This window comes from Megascapheus bottae, chromosome 17 (assembly GCF_031878675.1).
Source record: "Megascapheus bottae isolate mThoBot1 chromosome 17, mThoBot2.hap1, whole genome shotgun sequence".
NCBI classification, from domain to species: domain Eukaryota; kingdom Metazoa; phylum Chordata; class Mammalia; order Rodentia; family Geomyidae; genus Megascapheus; species Megascapheus bottae.
This window is the reverse complement of record NC_143525.1, coordinates 17683167-17705607: the sequence shown is the minus strand read 5'-3', so window position 1 is coordinate 17705607 and position 22441 is coordinate 17683167. Positions and strand designations below refer to the sequence as shown.

The window sequence follows — 22441 nt, the reverse complement described above, 5'->3', positions numbered from 1 at the left end:
AGACACTATGATGGTTTGTCCTAGCAAACCATCCCCCTTCACCCAACTACATTCCGAAAGTAAAAGGTATTGTAGATTTAACAGTAAGCATATTTTGTTAAGATAAAGGCCATTATTCCTCTTTTAAAAAGAGATATCAAGTTACATTAGTTGATTCATAGTAAGTCAAATGCTTCATTTCACCTTTACAAAACATTTTATACAGATCTGGAAATGTGGCTTTGTGGTAGAGTGAAGCCCTGGGTTTGACTCCTCAGTACCACATAAACAAAACAAGCCAGAAGTGGTACTGTGGCTCAAGTGGTAGAGCACTAGGCAAAAAGAAGCTCAGACATAGCAAACAGCCTCTGAGTTCAAGCCCCAGGACTATAAGGAAAAAAAAAAAAGAAGAAAAAAATTATAGATTTCATCAACCAATACAAAGGTTAATTTTTTGTTTCCATCAATGTAGCTAATGTTTGTGCCCAGCTCTTACTAGATAAGTTAACTTTCAATATTCCGTAAGTCAAATCTGCAAAATTAAAACTATCTACCTCATTATGGTATTGAGGATTATATAAATTAATACATGGAAGCTCATAAAACATTCCCTACTCTCTTCCCTAAATCATATAAGTTAAAATTTTTGCCTTTACTACATGTCCAATCTCTAAGTTGCTTTAAAATGTTTCCTAGCTCATCCAATTCAGCCAAAATCCTCCTGGGGCTCTGCAGTCTCCCAGGTTTCAGACTAATTTAGTCTCAAAGGTCCTCAGTTTTTTGGGAGTTGTTTTTGTTGTCATTGTTGTTTAGGGTTTTTCCTGAGACATAGCATCAAAAATTCTCATCTCAGTCTTCTTGCCTCTATTTCCTGAGTGCTGACAAATCAGGGGCATCTAAGCTTTTCCTTTCCTTCTTAATCGGACTAGGATACATCTCTTAAATTCCATAAAACAATGGAGAAAACAGAGATTAAAAGGAAAACAAGGAAAGTGCATTACAAATACAGACCATCATCCAAATTCTCAGATACACATCAGATGATTAGATTCCTAGGTTCCACATATACAGAAAAAGCTGGAAGTAGCCAGCTCAGTGGCTCACGTCTGTAAATCCTAACTATTCAGGAGACTGAGATCTGAGAACCAGGGTTCAAAGCCAGCCAAGTACAAAAAGACCTGAGACTCTTATCTCCAATTAACGACTAGAAAGCGGGAAGTAGAGCTGTGGCTCCAGGAGTAGGGTGCTAACTTGAGCTGAAGAGCTCAGGGACAATGCCCAGGCCAAGTTCAAGCCCCATGACTCACAAAAAAAGAAAAGAAAGAAGAAAAGAAAAAGCAGCAAGTGGTGCTATAGCACAAGTGGAAGAGCACTGGCCTTGAGAAAGCTCAAGGGCAGTGCCCAGGCCCTCAGTTCAAGCCCCACAACTAGCCAAAAAAAAAAAAAGATTCAAAATAGATTATAATATTTCTATATCCCTACCTTACAACCAATTACCCTTTGTTCCAATCAAAATTAATTTTCTTCACAAGACCTCTGGTCTGAGCTTTCAACAGAACTGACATTAAATATTTCCAACCTACTGAGTCAGCTGCATGATTAACACATATTTACTTGTGGTGGTTGTTGTTGTTGCTGATTAGAGGGATGAACTCAGGGCCTGGTGCTGTCCCTGCACCTTTTATGCTCAAGGATACTGCTCTACTACTTGAGTCACAGCACCACTTCTGGTTTTTGAATGGTTAATTGGAGATATGAGTCTCACAGGGCTGGGAATGCAGCTTAGTGATAAGAATGCTTGCCTAACATGCCTGAGTCCCTAGGTTCAATTCTTCAGTACCACATAAACAAAAATTCAATATACCTGGAAGTGGTACCGTAGCTCAAGTGGTAAGCACAAAGAGGCTCAGGGACAACACTCAGGCTGAGTTCAAGCTCCAGGACCCAGGGCAGGACATTTTCTTTGCAGGAGAAAACAAAGGAGGGAAGAGTAACAGTGTTTGAAAAGAAATGTACTCATTACCTTACTTATGTAACTAACCCCTCTGTACATCACCTTTACAATAATTTTTTTTTTTTTTTAAAGAGACGAGGAGCTGGGAGTTTGGCCCAGTGATAGAGTGCTTGCTTAGCATGCACAGGGCCCTCAGTTTGATTCCTCGGTACCACATACATAGAAAAAGCCAAAGTGGCACTGTGGCTCAAGTGGCAGAGTACTAGACTTGAGCAAAAAAGTATCCAAGGATGGTGCCCATATCCTGAGTTCAAGCCCCAGGACTGGCAAACAAAACCCCAAAACATAAAAAAAGAGATGAGTCTCACAGGGACTTTCTGCCCAGTCCAGCTTCAAGCCATAATCCTCAGATCTCAGCTGAGTAGCTAGGATTACAGGAGTGAGCCACCACTGCTCAACACACACTTACATTTTAATAACAACCTTTCAGAATATACTGTCCTCGTTTAAAATAGGGAAACTCGGGGCTGGGAGTTTGGCCTAGTGGTAGAGTGCTTACCTAGCATGCACAAAGACCCGGGTTCGACTCCTCCGTACCACATAAATAGAAAAACCAGAACTTGTGTTGTGGTTCAAGTGGTAGAGCTCTAGCCTTGAGAAAGCCCAAGGAGAGTGTTCAGGCCCTGAGTTCAGGCCCCAGGACTGGCAAAAATAAATAAATAGGGTAACTATTTGTACAAACATTAAATCCTGTCTACATTACTTGTCATTTTTAATTCAACGTAAATGGTGAGTAAATAGTACTTTGCTAAAGTCACTAAAGTGTGGGAATACTCTCTACAAATTCAACTTTCCCCAAGTATTTTCAGTCATCAGTGGTTGAATTCATTAATGAAGAGCAACTACTTACTATGGGCTGTTTCTGGTTGAAGAATTGACTATAAATATACTTTGCCACATTTCAGCTAACTTCACAGCCAATTTATTTACTGACGTGCGGGAAAAAACCTTTGATAATACTCTGGGCCCCAGTAGTACCACTTTATAGAAAATGTTTTCTTTTTTTTTTATTTTTATTTTTTTGCCAGTCCTGGGCTTGAGCTCAGGGCCTGAGCACTGTCCTTGGACTTTCTCAAGGCTAGAGCTCTACCACTTGAGCTTCAGCACCACTTCTGGCTTTTTTGTATGTATGTGGTACCAAGGAATCAAACCCGGGTCTTTGTGCATGCTAGGCAAGCACTTTAACCACTAGGCCAAACTCCCAGCCTAGAAAATGTTTTCTTTACACTGAGTATGAGCATAAATTTCCCAGATACAAAATTGGGGGAGGGAAGGACAATGGACCAATAGACATTAAAGGACATAACTTTACACATAAATTTCTGCACAGGCTGCAAAATAATTTAGTCCATTTTGATCCAAGTTTGGGAGTGGGGGAAAAGTAGGGAAAATAAGTATTACTGTTACAATTGAATGTTGCTTCAAGCTTTCCATGGTTAAAACAATTTGCTTTATTTTGTTGGTGGAACATAACAGAATGTTTTGGAAAAGATACTAGAGCCTCTAGTTAATAACCAACAGACAGGACATTTAATTTTTAAAAAGTCAAATCTCCCTCTTCTGATCCTTCTCAATCTCAACGTCTACCTAACTTAAAGTAAAAGCCTAACTGGTTGGGTTAAATGATTAAATCCACAGGCGGTAGTTCAAGCCTGTAATCCTAGCTACTCAGGAGGCTGAGATCTGAGGGCACTAAAGTCCATGAGACTGATTATCTCCAATTACCCTCTAAAAAACCAGAAGTGGCACTATGGCTCGAATGGTAGGGCTGTAGCCTTGAACTGAAGCGCTCAGGGACAGTGCCCAGGCCCAGAGTTCAAGCCCCACAACTGACAAATAAAAAAAAATCCACTATGGGCTGGAAGTGTGGCCTCATGGTAAAGTGTGCTTGCCTAACATCCATGTTTGGTTACTCCATACCACATACACAGAAAAAGCCAGAAGTGGTGCTATGGCCCAAGTGGTAGAGGGCTATCCTTGAGAAAGCTCAAGGACAGTGCTCAGGCCCTGAGTTCAAATACCAAGATTGGCAAAGAAAAAAAAATTCAATTGTACAAACCACGTCAGTGGCTTCTCAATTAAACTCTGAACCTGAAATTTAAATATATTTTACTTTGCTCTGAAGTGTCAATCACCTTTCATTTCCAGAACCTTATTTAGCATTAACTACTTCCCCAATCTCCTTTTCTTTCCCATTAATTCTTCATATCACTACCATGTACTGACAACATATTCCTGATGATCACTTTCACAGTACTCTGAACTTTGTTTCTAAGCAATAATCCTCTTGAGAAGACAAGAACTTTCATACTTCTGTATTTCTAGTAGCCTATCACATAATAGGGATTCAGTAAGGAGCTAATAACAAATGAATTAATCATGTGCCAAGTTCTCTGGCATATGGCTTTGGAGTCTCTCTGTATATTTAATAATTACAAAGGATATTAGAAGCTCGTTCTCTGATAATTAACACTTGCTGGAACTTTTAAAAAATACAAAATCTTTCCTTTTTTTTTTTGTCTGTAGTGGGACTTGAACTCTGGGCCAGGGCACTGTCCTTGAGCTCTTTCAGCTCAAGGCTACTGCCCTCTCTGGAGCCACAATGTCACTTCTCGTTTTCCAGTGGTTAACTGAAGATAAGAGTCTCACAGACTTTAGTGTCCCGCTGGCTTTGAACCGCTATCCTCAAATCCCAGCCTCCTAAGTAGCTAGGATTACAGGCGTGAGCCACACCATACCTGGCTACTTTTATTAGCAAAGAAAACTGGACCAAAAGGAATGACTAAAGTTATTTTGTAATATGGGTACTTAAATACTTCTGGTAATTATCTATTTCAGCTGTCACCCAGACTTAAAACTTATCTATGGGGCCATTAGTTTGGCCTAGTGGTTAAGAGTGCTTGCCTAGCATGCACTAAGACCCAGGTACCACATACACTGGGAAGAAAAAAAAAAAAAGCTGAAAGTGGTGCTATGACTGAAGCGGTAGGGCTCTAGCCTTGAATAGGCCCAAGGATAGTGCTCAGGCCCTGAGATGAAGCCCAGGACTGGCGCAAAAAAAAAAAAAAAAAAAAAAAAAAAAAAGCCTTATCTATGATGACCCTTCCCTTCCTTTACCACCCACACATATTACTGTTACCAAGTCCCATTAAATTTACCTGTACCTCATTTTAAAAATTATTTTCTTTCCTTCACATCAATCATCCTTACTCTTACTGACAGCAACACATCCTACTCTAGCCACTAAAGCCCCGTGAACTTTTTTTTTTTGGTCATGGGGCTTGGTCCTGGGCCCTGTCCCTGAGCTCTTCAGGTCAAGGCTACTGCCCGCCCTTCCCCTGGAGCCACAGTACCACTTGGGGTTTTCTATTAGTTAATTGGAGATAAAAGTCTCATGGTCTTTGTGCCTGTGCTGGTTTTAAACTGCAATCCTCAGATCTCAGCCTCCTCAGTAGCTAGGATTATAGGCATGAGCCACGTGTCTGGCTAAGCCACATGCCTTTTAAATACTGTCTTTCTGGTGTGCCCAGTGTGCCTATCTTTCTGCATGTACTGACCTCCCCTAAGAGACCACAATTCCCAGAAAACCTGTCTTAATGTAAACTTAGGCTCTTTTCAAAGGTCATTTTTAATAATCTTTTCCAATCTCATCAACCTGCTATACTTTTTTCCTATTTTATTTATATCACCAGCATTTACTTTATATTACTATGTGATAGACACAATTAAATTCATCTTTGTCTCACCATGTACCTACTCTCTAGGCAGACCATAAAGATAAAGGCTTGGTTTACTCAAGAGTTTCTCTATTCCAATGTGTGAGAAGTAATGCACCTACTACCTGACCAAAAAAAAAAAAAAGTTTCTCGATTCCTACACATCTGACCATCAGTAAGTACTTAATGCACTAAGTGTAGCCTTGAGCTTAAAGAACCTTAGGGGACCCCAAGCCCAGAGTTCAAGCCCCATGACTGACCCCCCCCCAAAAAAGGTAGAATCCTTGCCTAGCAAGAAGACTCTGAGGTCAGTTATCAACACTTCCCCAAAAATTAAAACAAACAATAAAGTACTTATATGATTGTCCTTATTCTAACATAAGATTACTTCCAAGGACAGGGAATGAAAACCATTAACTTAAGTAGGAGAAAAGTGTAGCAACTACATTAAAACAAGTAACATGACTTCAACATCAAATTCCTGTTGCCTGGTTTCTTGTGAAATCCCAAAGGCACTAAATATAACTTTTGATTATCTACCTATCTTCTCAGGGATAATAAGATAATAGGAAGAACAAAGAGTTTGTGTCACACTCAGGTTAGTAGAAAACTAATGAGTATTAAATAAAAAAATATTCAGCAAATCAGAGTTAACTAAATCTTTGAGATAAATGCCATTATTCCCTTATTTGTAATATGTAAAGAAACACAATGAGCACTTTTAATAGACTATAAAAAATAAGTAGATCAAAGAAATGAACATATTAAAAGTTCAAAACTCCCAGGCACTTAAGGCTCACACCTGTAATTGTAGCTACTCAGGAGTCAGAGACATTGTGGTTTGACGACAGCCATAGTAGGAAAATCCATGAGACTCTCATCTCCAATTAATGACCAAAAAGCTGAAAAAAACTGTGGCTCAAGTAGTAGAGCTCTAGCTTCTTAAAGCTAGAAACTAAAGGAAAGTGCCCAAACCTAAGGACTAGCATGTGCACAAGCTGTGAATTCTCAAGTCAAGAAACTTCTTTTGTTTCAAGTTCTAAGATTTTTGCCTTGGATTCTCCAAAAATTGTGGTCAGAATGGCTCATGAATGTAAAAACAACAGTCACATTTCAAAACGTGCTGAGAGTATAGATAAGGAGAGCCTTTTCCTAGCATGCACAAAGCCCAGGGTTCATTTCCTGGGTAGCAGTTAAAAAAAAAAGTTGCAGAAGAGAGGCCAGGAGTTTGGCCTAGTGGTAGAGTATTTGCCTACCATGCACGAAGACCCAGGTTCGATTCCTTGGTACCACATACATAGAAAACAAAAAAGCTGGAAGTGGTGCTGAGGCTCAAGTGGTAGAGCCTTGAGAAAGTCCAAGGACAGTGCTCAGGCCCTGAGCTCAAGCCCAGGACTGGCAAAAAAAAAGTTGTAGAATTCAGAGTAAAGTGATAAACATTTAATTTACTCCTTCAACTTTAAAAAATAGTTACATGATTAGTACTTTAGGTAGTCCTGAGCAGAGAAGTGAAATCTTCTAGCTAATGTTTATTTTACTCTACAAGGAAGGAAATAGAGGGAAAACAACAAATCAATGATTGCTACTCCTAGCAACACCACATCCACCCTCTTAACAAATTCAAATAGGAGCTGTAATCCTTAAAAAGCAAAATTTACAAAATGTTAGTAAATTACTATACTCCAAAGTGTGTAACTTTAAAAGGGAAACAACAGAGAACTCACTGAAATTAAGACCATCCAAATTTCAAAGTACTTTACTGTCACTGAACTGGACAATGACAATTTGTTAACCAATTATGCTTTAGAACAGACTTCAGGAGCTATGAAACAAATTTAAGAAGAGGAGGAAGGAGGCCGGGAGTTTGGCCTAGTGGTAGAGTGCCTGCCTAGCATGCACGAAGACCCAGGTTCAATTCCTCGGTAACACATACACAGAAAAGGCCACAGTGGTGCAGTGGCTTAGGGTAGAATTCTAGCCTTGAGGAAAGCCCAAGGACAGTGCTCAGGCCCTGAGCTCAAGCCCAGTACTGGCAAAAAAAAAAAAAAGAGGAGAAGGATAAGGAGGAGGACGAGGACTACATACAACAAGCCAGGTAGTAGTGGCTTACAACTGTAACTTTAGCTACTCAGGATGCAGAGATATTATGGATTGCAATTCAAAGCCAGCCCAGGTAGCAAAGTCCATGAAACTCCTATCTCTAATTAACCACAAAAGGCCAGAAGTGGAGCTGTAGCTCAAGTGGTCAAGGGCTAACCTAAAGCAAAAAGCTCAGAGACAAGCTGGCACTGGTGGCTCATGCTACTACTCATGCTACAGGTAAGAAAGTCCATGAGACTCTGATCTCCAATTAACCACCAGAAAACCAAAAATGGTGCTGTATCTCAAAGTGGTAGAGCACTAACTAGCCTTGAGCAAAAGAACTCACAGACAATATCCAGACTCCAAGTTCAAGCACCATGACTGAGGATATGACTCCTCAGTGCCACATAAACAGGCCAACAGGCCCTGAGTTAAAGCCCCAGGACTGCCCGGGGGGGGGGGGGGGAAGGGGGGGACACAGACAGGAACAGGCACAAGCACAGGTACACACAGACACACACTTACATACACACACAGAGTAGACTTTAAACTCTCTCCAGTATTGTTTTATTGATGGTTTTTGGTTTTGTCTGTTGTTTTTTTGTGCTACTCTTAGGGCTTAAATTCAAGGCCTATGGGCTGTCCCTGAGCATTTTTGCTCAAAACTAGAACGCTACCACTTGAGCCATAGCTCTACTTCCAGATTTTTGGTGTTAATTGGAAATAAAAAGTCTCAAGGACCTTACTGCTCAGGTTTGCTTCAAACCAAGATGCTCAGATTTCAACCTCTTGAGTATCTAGGATTACAAGCCTCCAACTGCACCCAGTAATTAGCTGTTGTTTTATGTACCAGTACCTGGCTTGAACTCAGGCCTCATTCTCACTTACCTTTCTTTCTTTAGGCTGAAGTTGTACCACTTGACTCATGCCTCCAGTCTAGCTTTTTTTGTGCCAGTCCTGAGGCTTGAATTCAGTACCTTAGTGCTATTCCTTAGCTTTTGTGCTCAAGGTTAGTGTTCTACCATTTGGGTCACAGCTCTATTTCCAGCTTTTTTTGGAGGTTAGTTGGAGGTAAGAGTCTTATGGGGCCCAGTACTGGTAGCTAACGCTTATAATCCTAGCTACTCAAGAGGCTGAGATCTGAGGATTACCATTCTAAGCTAACCTGAACAGGAAAAATCTATGAAATTTTTATCCCCAATTAATCACAGAAGAAAAAACAAACAACAAAAACCCTTCAGTGGATGTGTGGCTCAAGTGGTAGAGTATTAGCCTTGAGCACAAAAACTCACAGTCAGTGTCCAAGACTCCATGACCAGCACCAAAAAATGTCTCACAGACTTTCCAGCCTGGGGTGGCTTTGAACAGCTAGTTAGCCTCCTAAGAAGCTAGGATTAGCTGGAAACAAGAGCCTCTTTTGGACTTTTCTGCCTAGGCTGGGTAGGAGTATGAGAGGGGGGTATGTGCCAGTCCTGGGGCTTGAACTCAGGGCCTAGGCACTATTCTTAAGGTTTTGGCTCTATCACTTGAGCCAAAGCTGCACTTCTGGATTTTTTTTTTTTTTTTTTTTTTTTTTGTGGTTGATTGAAGATAAGCTTCATCGACTTTTCCTGCCCAGGATGGTGTTATACCATGATCCTCTTATCTCAGCTTCCTGAAAAAAAATCTGAGGCTTCCAACTAGTATCAGCGAGAGTGGAAGAAATAGGAATTCAGTCTTGAGGACTGAATCCACTCCATGTGGATTCAGAAGTTTGGCCCTAGTGGTAGAGTGCTTGCCTAGCATGCACAAAGACCTGGGTTCAGTTCCTCAGTACCACATACACAGAAAAAAAGCCAGACGTGGTGCTGTGGCTCTCGCCTTGAGAAAAACCCAAGGACAGTGCTCAGGCCCTGAGTTCAAGCCCAGGACTGGCAAAAAAAAAAAAAAAAAAAAAAAAAAAATTCAATTAAATGTAACTATAAAGTCAGACCAACTTAACATCATTCCTACTTACAAATAACAAAATGTCCTATATATTATTCCAAAAGAAATGTTACTTATTAATGGGGACTGCTAGTTCTTTTCCTTAGTAAGACTTCAAAACAAACAAGCAACTTTTTCTTTTTTTCTTTTATTTTTGGGTGGGTCATAGGGCTTGAACTTGGCCTGGGCGTTGTCCCTGAGCTTTTCAGCTCAAGGCTATCACCCTACCCTTGAGCCAAGCCCCACTTCCACTGGAGATAAGAGTCTCAGGTCCTTCATGCCTGGGCTGGCTTTGAACCTTGATCCTCAGATCTCAGCCTCCTGATAGCTAGCATTACAGGTGTGAGCCGCCACACCCAGCTAAAACAAGCAACTTTTAGCTTCAGCAACACTATATAGCAAAAATAGCTGCCATTTTAAAACAAGGTATATTATGCATCTATCATAAAACTAAAGAAAAGAACCGAACCGCCAATATATAAAGAATTATATTCTTTACAAATTAGGGATTCACTGTGTCTTCCTCCCTTGCCTAGGAATGACATTATGTATTTCCAAGGGTTCTACTCACAGGGGTACATGACATTGCTCAGGATCCGCTCTGGTCAGTTCTTCCTCTTCAATATCAGATTCCCCTCCTGAACTACTGTCAGTGATGTCTGAATCAAATGCTTGCTCACTGCACCTCAAATTGGCTATGCCACTAGCTGTAAATCTCTCCAACTCTTCTGAAATTGAATTGCTTTTCAAGAAGTTGCTAAGTCCTTCTGAAGTGGTGGTCTCATTGGCAGCCTTTCTCAAGGCAGCTTCAGCCTTTCGGGTCAGCATCAACTGGCTCCGTGACCTCAAGGATTCCAAATTTGGCAGTTTACTCAAAGTCTTCTCCAAAAATCCACCTAATTGATGCTGTAAATGCCTCTCCACCTGCTTGGCTTGTACAACCTGTAAGCGCTTCTGTAATCTGCGGGCACGGATCTCAATATCAGCCTGTCGCCTCAGTAAAGCTGTGATCCTTGTATCCGAATCTAAAGCACTGAAAAGAATGGAAGACTGGGGAGATGTTTTGCCCTCTAACTTGATACCTCCCAAGTTAGAGCTGGAGTCTGTAACAAGTGATAACCTACTGCTTCCTTGAAGTGCGGGCTGTTCCATGGAATTGACAGAAGATTTGTTTGCAGTGCTATTATTGCTATATAGAGTTGTGTGTTCTATATCAAGGCTTCTGTGTGGAAGAGTGCAATTGGTCATACCCCCCTTTAAGTCCCCGGAGTCACATCCCCCAACTTCACCTCCCTGCAGAGCAGATGAGGTGAGAGCCCATTTTCCCCCATTGAGGGAAGTGGAATTGTCATGATCAGAATGTGTTGAACTTTTAGTCAATTTCTTAGCCAATCCATTTACAGGCGCTTGTGGCAGAGCTGTCTGACCACTTGTATTCATGGTTCTAAGATTTTCTAAGGAAAACTCCAAAACTGGCTGTCTCCCCAACAACTCAGCTCGGAGTTCATAGGACTGCGATAAGAGAGGATGAGATTTAAGGACTGTCTGCTTGCTAAAGACCCCTTGTAATTTCAAAGATTCCTTCGAAGGAACAGATGTTACATCAGAGCAGAGATAAGATGCCACCAGTGGTTGCAGCTTTCCCAAGTCGTCCTTGGTAGGATTATTTCTGAAGTCTAGACCGGGATCCTCTGCAGCAATGGCTTTTCTTTTGGTTCCGTTGGCAGCAATAAGGATGTTGGCGTTGCCGTTATTTTCGGCACTGCCTGGAGACAAGGTGGAGGATGGGGGAGCCAGTTTGAACCGGATGTGGTGTGCTTCAGCTGCTGCGTCAGTAAGAGCGGGCGCCATCGCAGCCATTCAGCACAGAGAGACAGGAAGTCCAGCCTCTCCTGGTGCTGAGGCCAGCTCCACGGCCCCTTGCTGCCTCCCCTGAGAACAAACTAAAAGAGAAAAGAAAAAAAGGAAGTTAAAAATATAAGCCCATTCAAAAATAACGCACATATTTAATATAAGTACTTCTTGAAGCTATTGTCAAAACTCTGCCTCCAGAAAAAGTTTATCCTTCTTGTCATTTGTTAACCACAGATCTTAAAGTTGTAAAATAGAACAGATTCTTTCAGTTGACTAGTTGGCCTAGTGGTAGAGCGTTTACCTAGCATGCACGAAGACCTGGGGTTTGATTCCTTGGTACCACATACATAGAAAAAAGCCGGAAGTGGTGCTGTGGCTCAAGTGGTAGGGATCTATCCTTGAGAAAGTCCAAAGACAGTGCTCAGACCCTGAGACTAAGCCCAGGACTGGCAAAAATAAATAAATAAATAAACAAACAAACACCCAGTAACAGAATTAGTAATGGGCTTCTTGGGTTCACACAGAAAAAAAATTATATGTCAGATGTCAAAAGTCTGAATTTTTACACCCAGGAATCCAGTTTCCATCAGCTTCTCTACAAGTATAAACCATACTATAACGCTAACTATACCACACTTACAAAACCAATCAGCTTCATCCATTTTCTTTTCTTTATCACGAGCTCTAATAGCTTCTTACTTTCAAGCTAAGAATCTATTCACACCTCTTCAATTGTCAAATTAATTGCCCACCCTTCCCCTCTCCCATGATCTCAAAACAGCTGCCTCTGCATTTTTACTATTCCGTAGTCTAGATTCCAATTCAAGTGGCTTTGGCAAAGGTCATACTACCTACTACCTCATCTGTCTTCCAAGCATTAGGTAGTGTTGACTGCCTTAAAATTCTCTATTCTCAGTGTTCTTAGCACTACTATCTTTTCTCTTCTTCCTGCTAGCTGCTGCACTACGTAAGATCCCTTCTGCCTTTTTTCAACTCACTTCCTTGGCAAAACTACTATTTTCAAAATACAAAAATGCTCAATTACATAGACATATATACTTAGTATTAATGTACATAATATTTATCAACCAGACAAGAGTTAGTAAATATTGCTAACTATCTCTAACTCTTAGGCTCTGTGAAAATAAGAACCTCCTTTCTTCTTCCAACATATTTATTGCTCATACTTTCATTTTCTTAGCTAGTGATAGCACTTTTATTTAATAAGCTTCATGCCTCCATCATTTGCCTTTTCCCCATATATGGTCTGAGATCAACAGGAAACATATAAAACTAAATCAGCCATTTTTTTTAAAGTGTGGTCTCTGAATTTCTATGGGTGTCCAAATCCATTTAGAGGGGTCCATACTTTCATATTAATACAAAACCATGTCCTTTTCACTGGTGATATTTTCATGAGCGCATAAATCAATGCAGTGGCAACAAATTTTACTAAGTCATCATGCTTTAAGTTGTGTTTTGTTTTTAAAATGTCGGTTACCACTGGGTACAATTGGATCATGCCTGTAAACCTAGCTACTCAGGAGTTTGTGATATCTAAGGATCAAGGTTGGAATCCAGCTATGGTCGGAAAGTCTGTGAGATTCTTACCTATAATTAACCACCAAAAAGCCAAAAGTAGAGCTAGGACTTAAGTGGTAGAGCGCTAACCTTGAGGGAAAAAAAGGCTAAGGGACAGTGCCCAGGCCCTGAGTTGAAGCTCCAGTACCTGCATGAGCATGTGTTAATTTTTTTTTTTTTATGTTCTTTATGTTGCTGTTGTCAGTACTATGAATTAAACTCAAGAGCCTCTTGTTCGCTAGGCAGGCAGGCACTCTACACTACCTACCACTCTCAGCTCCTTTGTGCTTTATTTTTTAGATAGCGTCTCTTTTTCTTCCCTTGACTGGCCTGGACTGCTATCTTTCACTTTAAGCCTCCCACATAACTGGGAAGACAAGAACATACTACCATATATACTTTTTCCCCTAAGATGAATTATTGTTTTTTGCTGGGCTTGAGAAACTTCATCCTCCCAATCTCTACCTCCTGGGTAGGTGGGTTTATAAGTGTGAGCCAGTGGCTTACGCTATATATTTCATTATCATGACTATTGAGAATGCTTTAAAATTCTGTGTTTAAAGAAAAAATATGGCCAGGCGTGGTGGCTGACACCTGTAATCCCAGCTACTCAGGAGGCTGAGATCTGAGGATAGAGGTTCAAAGCCAACCCAGGCACAAAAGGACCTGAGGCTCTTATCTCCAACTAACCTCAAGAAAATGGGAAGTAGGGCAGTAGCCTTGAGCTAAAGAGCTCAGGGACAACACCCAGACCTAGTTCAAGCCCCATGACCCACCCCCCCCCCACACACACACAAATGTATAAAGCACTTTGATGCATTAACCACCAGAAAACAGTGGCACTGTGGCTCAAACACAGCACCCCTGCCCCGAGTTCAAGACTGTCCAAAACAAAACAAAACAAAACAAATTAAAACTATGATTATTCAACCTGGGTTGGGAACAGTAGTACATATCTTTAATGTCAGCACACCAGAAAATGAGGCTGGAGACTTTACAGGTCAGGGCCAGCTTAGCCTACATAAACAGACCACATATCACAAAGAAAAGAAGGAAAAAAAGAAAAAGGAGAAGAGGGAAAAGGAGGGGAATGAAGGGGGAGGAGAGGGAAGAGGAAGAGGAGGAGGAGGAGGAGGAGACCAGTGGCTCACACCTACAATCCTTACTACTTAGGATGTTGAAATCTGAGGATCTTAATTTGAATCCAGCCTGGGCAGAAAAGTCCCCATGAGACTCTAACTCCAATAAACTACTCAAAAAAGCTGGAAGTGATGCTGTGGCTCAAGTGGTAGAACACTAACTAGCCTTGAGCCTGAAGAGGCTCAAGGACAGCACCCAGGCCCCAAGTTCAAGCCCAGGATGAGCAAAAAGAAAGAAACCTGGTAGCTTGCAGCCAAGCAAAGTGAGAACTGCTGTCACTTTAAAGAAAAGCACTAATACTTGTTGCCAATAATAAAATTTAACTTTCATGTCATATGCTTCAACATTTAGAAGCTCTATAATACAAGGAATGACCAATGCATGTAAGAAAATCATGAATGTTTTTTGTAAAACCAAGTACAAGACAACTATTAGATTTTAATGTAACAGTATGAAGAGTTAATTGATAGGGTTTTTTTTATGGGGGGCAGGGTCTTATTATATAGCCCACTCCAGCCTTTTTGGGGGGGCCAGTCCTGGGGCTTGAATTCAGAGTCTGTCCTTGAACATTTTTACTCAAGGATAGCACTCTGCCACTTGAGCCACACCACCATTTCCAGATTTTTCTGAGTATGTGGTACTGAGCGATCGAATCCAGGACTTCATGCATGTTAGGCAAGTACTCTACCTCTAGGCTACACTCTGGGATCCCTACTCTAGCCTTGAACTCAAGGCCCCAGTGGCTCATACCTAGCTACTCAGGAGGCTGAGATCTCAGGATCCCAGTTCAAAGCCAGCCCAGGCACAGTGAGACTCTTATCTCCAATTAAATACCAGAAAGTCAGAAGTGGCACTGTGGCTCAAGTGGTACAGCACTAGCCTTGAGCTGAAGAACTGAGGGCTCAAGCCCCAGAACTGACCCCCGCCTCAAAAAAAATCGTCCTGCCTCCCTCTTCTTGAGTATGACCCACACTTGGCTTTTTATTCCACAATGTAACTAGCCTTTATGAAATTGTTGAGTCTGAATACAATATCAAAGGATATAATTAACAGGCATCTGAAAAGACAATTAAATACTCTGATCTTTCTAAACTATCTCTCCTGTTAAAATCAGGTTATCTTTTCCCCCCCTTGTACTGCTAGAAATTGAACCCAGGGTCTTGCACACTTGCAAGACAAGCACTGTATCAACAAGCGGCATCTTTAGCCTAGTTGAGGCTAGTTTTTCTAAATCTGTTTCCTTATTTTTTTCATTATAAATTTGTTTCCTTCTGTAGAATATAACAGAACATGTGTAGCAGACAAAAAAAAATCCATTGTTTTCTATCAAGTCAGACATTAGAAAAGATTTGCAAAAAAAGGCCTTTATTGAACATTTATTTTGGTGAAATATATAAAAGGATGTATATAGGATGTTGATGTATATGTATACAGTGATAGTTTTGTAATTTTTAAATAAAAAGGTAAATAATTTTTAAAACTTCCCAAAGTAGCTGGGCGCAGTGGCTCACGCCTGTAATCCTAGCTACTCAGGAGGCTGAGATCTGAGGATCAAGGTTCCAAGCCAGCCCAGGGACAAAAGGATCTGAGACTCTTATCTCCAATTAACCTCTAGAAGATGGGAAGTGGAGCTTGGCTCAAGGGTAGGGCGGTAGCCTTGAGCTGAAGAGCTCAGAGACAGTGCCCACCCAGGCCGAGTACAAGCCCCATGACCCACAAAAAAAACTTCTCAAAGTTTAAAATAAAAAAAGTGGGGCTGGGGGCCGGGAGTTTGGCCTAGTGGTAGAGTGCTTGCCTAGCATGCACGAAGACCTGGGTTCAATTCCTCGGTACCCCACATACATAGCAAAAAGCTGGAAGTGGTGCAGAGGCTCAAGTGGTAGAGCTCTAAGCCTTGAGAAAGTCCAAGGACAGTGCTCAAGCCCTGAGCCCAAGCCCAGGACTGGCCAAAAAAAAAAAAAAAAAAAAAAGTGGGGCTGGGAGTCTGGCCTAGTGGTAGGAGTGCTTGCCTAGCATACTCAAAGACCCAGGTTCGATTCCTCAGTACCACACACACAGAAAAGCCAGCAGTGGTGTTGTGGCTCAATTCGTAGAGCTCTCGTCTTGAGGAAAGCCCAAGGACACTGCTCAGAGCCTGAGTTCAGTCTCTAGGATGGGCAAAACAATAATAATAATAATAATAATAATAATAAAAACAAGTGTATGTAAGCCACAAAAGCTCTTGTATGAGAGGTGCCAGTGGCACATGCCTATGACCACAGCTACTCAAGAGGCTGAGACTTCATTCTGTTCAAAGCCAATAAAATGGCAAACTAGAATATGCTTCAAGTGCCAGCTGAGAGCAAGAAAGCTGATCAAGAGCTGGAGGTCCTGAGTTCAAGCGCTTGTACCTGCTCAGCTTTTTTTCTGAGACACAGTGCCACCATGTACTACCCACTACCCCAGCAGTTCAACATGAGATCTTCCTGTCTCAGATTCCTGAATGCTAGAATCATAAATGTGCACTACCACACCTGTATCACAATTTTAAAAATGAAAAAGTTAAAAAAAAAAAAAAGTGAGCCGGGCATCGGCTCATGCCTATAATCCTAGCTACTCAGGAGGTTGAGATCTGAGGATCAGAGTTCCAAGCCAGCCTAGGCACTAAAGACCAAGACTCTTATCTCAAATTAACCATAAGAAAAGTGGAAATAGAACTGTGGCTCAAGGGATAGGGTGATAACCTTGAGCTGAAGAGGGATAACACCTAGGCCCACAGTCCAAGACCCACAACCAACAAAAAAATTAAAAATTAAAAATATATATTTTTTTAAGTGAGAAAGTACACTTGAGAATAAAAAGTTTGTAAATTCACTGAACTATAACAATCCACTTACCCTCACACCCCAGAGGTGGTGGTAGGGGAGACCTCCAATTGGGACAAACATTTTTGTATCAACATAGGAAGTTTCTTAAAGAACAGGTGTGGTTCAAGTAATATAGTATCAGCCTTAGAAGAAAAAGCTCAACAAGAGCATGAGGCCTTGGGGGGGGGGGGGAAATGGGTACCAAGACATGTGAAAGGGTATCAATGTATGTGAATTAATGCACCTTCTATCTGGCAAATATCATGTAACCCTTTTACTAATTACAATAAAATAAAGTCATCCTGATAAAAAAAAAAAGAGCATGAGGCCTTGAGTTTAAGACCTCATATGCATGTGCATGCACTCACGCACACGTGTATACACACTCACAAAACAAAGGTATAATATGGCTCAAGTCTGTAAGACTAGCTACTTGGAAGGCAGAGAATCAAGAACTAATGACTGGAGGCCAGCTTAAGAAAAAAAAAGTTATTGAAACTCCATCATGGCTGGTCATAGCAACACATGAACACTAGCTACAGAAAAGCACAATGGCTGGGTGCAGTGGTGTATACCTGTCATACTCAGACACAAGGAAAGATGAAAGGAGGAAGAGGGCTTGATCACAGGCCAGCCCAGGCATAAAACCAGACTATATATAAAAAATAACCAAGTCATAAAAGGAGATGGAGATAGGGCTCAAGTGATAGGCAACTACTTAGCAAGCACAAGGCCCTGACTTTGAATCCCAGTACTGCTAAATATGAATAAAATGGCCACCACAGTAGAATTCTGAGTCTCCTTTAAACTTTAATTTCAGAAATATGAAAAGGTTAGCATCTATCTAATGAAAGAGCCAAACATGTGGTACAAACAAAAATGAAATGTCTGTAAAAGACTGCAGTGGGCTGGGGTACAGTTTATGTAGTAAAGCACCTATGTAGCAAGCACAAAGCCCTTGTATAAACACCAGTTACTCCCATGATGGAAGTAAGTAAAATAAAGCCCTCTTTACTTCATAACTCTATCTTCTTTCTTATGAAGCTGTTTAGGTTTGGCCTATCCTGTTATTCGTAACACTATATTCTCTGTATTTCTAACACTACCAACCAAGCCATGCCCACATGACCTAACTGCTTCCTAACTGATGACTCAGTCCCACCAAACTATACTTCACTTCTTTATTATTATTATTTCACTCCCTACCGTAAGAGTTTCTAATACCTTCCCCCCTCAAGTCCAACTTCTTCAAGATGAAACTTTAACAAAGCAAGCAAACCAGGGTGCCATATGTTCAGAACTCTCCATAAATACCCAATACTTCATCTCTGCCTATGTTGTTACTTCTATCACAAAGGCCCTTCTGTTCTTCAGTACACAGCAAATCCAGAAAGTTTTACTTGACTATTGAGATTCCTTATCACTTTCTTCATGTTTCAACTAAATAATTTGAAGTCACTATCGTTTAATTCACATCATCTGAATGAAACCTATCAATTTATTAACTCTATTTCCAAGATCTATTTTATCTAGAATTCGGTACATTATAAAAGCATTCTAGCTGGGCACCAGTGGCTCCTAACTGCTCAGGAGGCTGAAATCTTAGAATCGAGGCTCAACAAAGCCAGTCTGGGCATGAAAGTCTGTGAGACTCTTATCTCCAATTACTCACCAGAAAAACAGAAGTGGTACTGTGGCTCAAGTGGTAGAGCGTTTGCCTTGAGCTAACTGAAGTATGCCTTAAGAGTATAAATTAGATTGTGTTAAGAAAAATTCTACTAGACACAAAATAATGAGGGGATCTGAGAGAAGACCTAAAGAACAACTTGGATGACCTAGGTGGTATTTTGGAATTTGTGCTGAAATACTGGAAGGTACATTTTGGGATATACTAAATAGTATTTCTTTTTTTTTTTTTTTGCCAGTCCTGGGTTTGAGCTCAGGGCCTGAGCTATGTCCTTGGACTTTCTCAAGGCTAGATCTCTACCATTTGAGCCACAGCACCACTTCCGGCTTTTTTCTATGTATGTGGTACCGAGGAATCGAACCCGGGTCTTCATGCATGCTAGGCAAGCACTTTTAACCACTAGGCCAAACTCCCGGCCACTAAATAGTATTTCTTTGACACAGAAACAAATCTACAAAACCATGGAATATGCTGGTGAATAAGAAGGAAAAATACTATAAAACAAAAAATGTGTTTCTCACCCTTGCCACAGGTTCTAGTACTTTTCCATAGTAAGAATTTCCTTCTGGCTGTGCAAGGATTTAAACTGAGCACTGTCCCTGAGCATTTTCACTCAAGGCTAGCCTTCTACCACTTTGAATCGCAGTGTCACTTCCAGTTTTCTGGTAGCTAACTGGTGATAAAGAGTCTTAACAGACTTTTCTCCCTGTTCTGGCTGTGAACCATAATCCTCAGATCTCAGCCTCCTGAGTACTAACATTACAGGTGTGAGCCACCAGCACCCAGCTTGCTGGTTATTTTTTATCTTTTTTTTTTTTTTTTTTTTTGGCCAGTCCTGGGCTTGAGCTCAGGGCCTGAGCACTGTCCTTGGACTTTCTCAAGGCTAACACTCTACCACTTGAGCCTCAGAGCCACTTTCAGCTTTTTTCTATGTATGTGGTACTGAAGAATTGAGCCCGGGTCTTCGTGCATGCTAGGCAAGTGCTCTACCACTAGGCCAAACTCTTGGCCCCTTGCTGGTTATATTTTGAGATAAGGTTCTCACTTCCTATCCAAGAGCAAGTCTGGGCATGATCTGCCTATGTTATGTTAGGCTTACAGTCTAGTTAAGAGGCATTTGTCCAGTTTTCTGTTGAGAAATTCACTGTCTGAGCTTTCTACCCAGGCTATCCTTGAACCGTCCTACCAAATTCAGCCTCCTAAATAGCTGGTCACAACAGTGAGCCAGTGGAGTCCGGTACAAGATTTTTAACGAAAAATGTTTTATAATTACTAATGGAATCATAACTGGAAATAGGTTAAAGACTGTTATTCACTGACACTGATCTTTTGTTAAGCAATGCCCCCAAGTGTTTTACATATATTTTCTTATTTAATCTTTGCAATAACACTGTAAAATAAGTACTACCATCCACATTATATGGATGAAGAAAATTGGTGGTCAATGAAAATAATTAAAAGCCAGGTGAGGTAGCTACTAGCTACTCAGGAGGCTGAGACATGGGGATCAGGGTTCAAAGCCAGCCCGAGCATAAAAGGACCTGAGACTCATCTCCAATTAACCTCTAGAAAATGGGAAGTGGGGCTTGGCTTAAGGGTAGGGCAGTAGCCTTGAGCTGAAGAGCTCAGGGACAATGCCAGGCCAAGTTCAATCCCCATGAACCACAAAAAAGAAAGAAAGAATGAGGGGGGGGGAGGGAGGGGGGAGGGAGGGGGGAGAAGGGAGGGGGGGAGAAGGGAGGGAGGGAGAAAGAGAGAGAGAGAAAAAGAAAAAAAGAAGGAAAAAGTAAATTTGCAGGCAATCACAGAAATACAAAGGGGACAAAGGCAAGATCTCTAACTCTAAAGAACATGCTTTTAACCCTTATACTAAGCAACTTAAGGCTGAGTTTGAACTAAAAGGGCCTTAATTACGGACACTAAATTTTGAATTGGAAACATTAGAGGGAAGTCAATGAAGAAATACCAACTAGCTACTAATTATCTCCAGTATGTATTAAGATGTTCATAGCATTCAACCTGTATATATAGTACCTGCAAGGATGCCAAGAACCAGTAAAGAAGGGTATCTCTAGGAGCCACAATGGGAGACCTTCCCAGACACAGGATCAAAAGTAGGATAATGGGTTTCCTGTTTCTAAAAGAAACTGCATTTAAACTGAAACTTAAAGAATCAGAAGGACTCAGTATTATCCATGCAGGTACTTCAAGTATCCCATGTTCAAAACCCATCACCAGCCCATTACTAAATCCAAAACTAATTTTTGACCCTTAATATTCTTTTGTGGGGGGAGGGGCAAGAGGGGTAATGGGACTTGAATTCTGGGCCTGGGAGCTAATCCTGAGCTCTTCAGCTCAAGGCTACCATCCTACCCTTGAACCACAACCCTACTTCCCATTTTCCAGTGGTTAAGTAGAGTCTCAAATTCTTTAGTGCCCAGGCTGGCTTTCAATTGTGAGCCCTCAGATCTCAACCTGCTGAGTAGCTGGGATTACAGGCATGAGATACTGCGCCTGATGACCCTTAATATTCTTACATGAATAAACTGTGATCCCAATTCTTTTGGCATAACATCTTGTCTAAATAGCTAATGCCATGAAATCACCGATAATGGGACATTCTAATACTGGAGAAACTAAAATTTATGAAGTTTCACCAAAGTCAAAAAATATATAAATAGGTGTCAAGGTAGCTTTGCATACTTTTGTCTGAAGATGTCAAGTAAAGCTTTCAGGAAGACATTCTAACTGATGGGGGAAAGGGTGGTGGCCACAGTTTATTCCAATTCATTCAGGCACCAACCCACATATTCAAGAATCTTAACACTGAGCCATACCTCAATGGCTCATGTATGTAATTCAAGCTACTCAGGAGGCTGAAATATGAAGACAGAAGTTCAAAGCCAAACCAGACAAAACTGATTTCTCAGTACCACATACACATAAAAAGCCAGAAGTAGGGGCTGGGAGTTTGGCCTAGTGGTTAAAGTGCTTGCCTAGCATGCATGAAGACCGGAGTTGATTCCTTGGTACCACATACATACAAAAAAAAAGCCAGAAGTAGTGCTGTGGCTCAAGTGATAGAGTGCTAGCCTTGAGCAAAAGAAACTCTAGGACAGTGTCCAGGGCCTGAGTTCAAGCCCCAGGACTGGCAAAAAATTACATATAACAACAACAACAAAGACTCCTTGTAGAGTCCAAGCAATAAAAAAATAATACTCTTAAGGTCTTCAGATATGCTCCAGTCTCTTTGGCCAACAGTTTAACAAAACTTATCAGACCAGCATTTCTGGGCATGCGTGCGTGCATTGCTAAAAATCAAAACCAGAACCTTGCAAGTACTAGGCAAACACCTTACCACTAAGCTGTACCCAGCCACTCCCCCCACACTACATTCTATAAACTCTCTATACTAGCAAACAACAAAAACTCACTTTTAGCCTCTAGTCCTTCACACCCTTGGTGGATGTGCTAGTAAGTGTCAAAGGCCAGACAGCAAGTAAAGCAGGAAAAAGCCTGAATATACCTTGGTAATTTGGGGTTTAACATCTTAACAAAATTATTAATCTTTTATTCC

At 41.2% G+C, this 22441-nt stretch overlaps 1 protein-coding gene across 5 annotated transcripts in view; it reads right to left on the bottom strand.

Moving 5' to 3' along the window:
- Kansl1 (KAT8 regulatory NSL complex subunit 1) overlaps positions 1 to 22441 on the bottom strand; it is a 114611-nt gene that overhangs the window by 67178 nt on the left and 24992 nt on the right. For all 5 annotated transcript variants that reach the window (XM_090350003.1, XM_090350002.1, XM_090350001.1 and 2 more), the window contains one exon: positions 10328 to 11699. In XM_090350003.1, coding sequence (XP_090206129.1) covers positions 10328 to 11616 — 1289 coding nt within the window. In that variant the 5' untranslated portion in view covers positions 11617 to 11699. The remainder of the gene's footprint in view (positions 1 to 10327; positions 11700 to 22441) is intronic.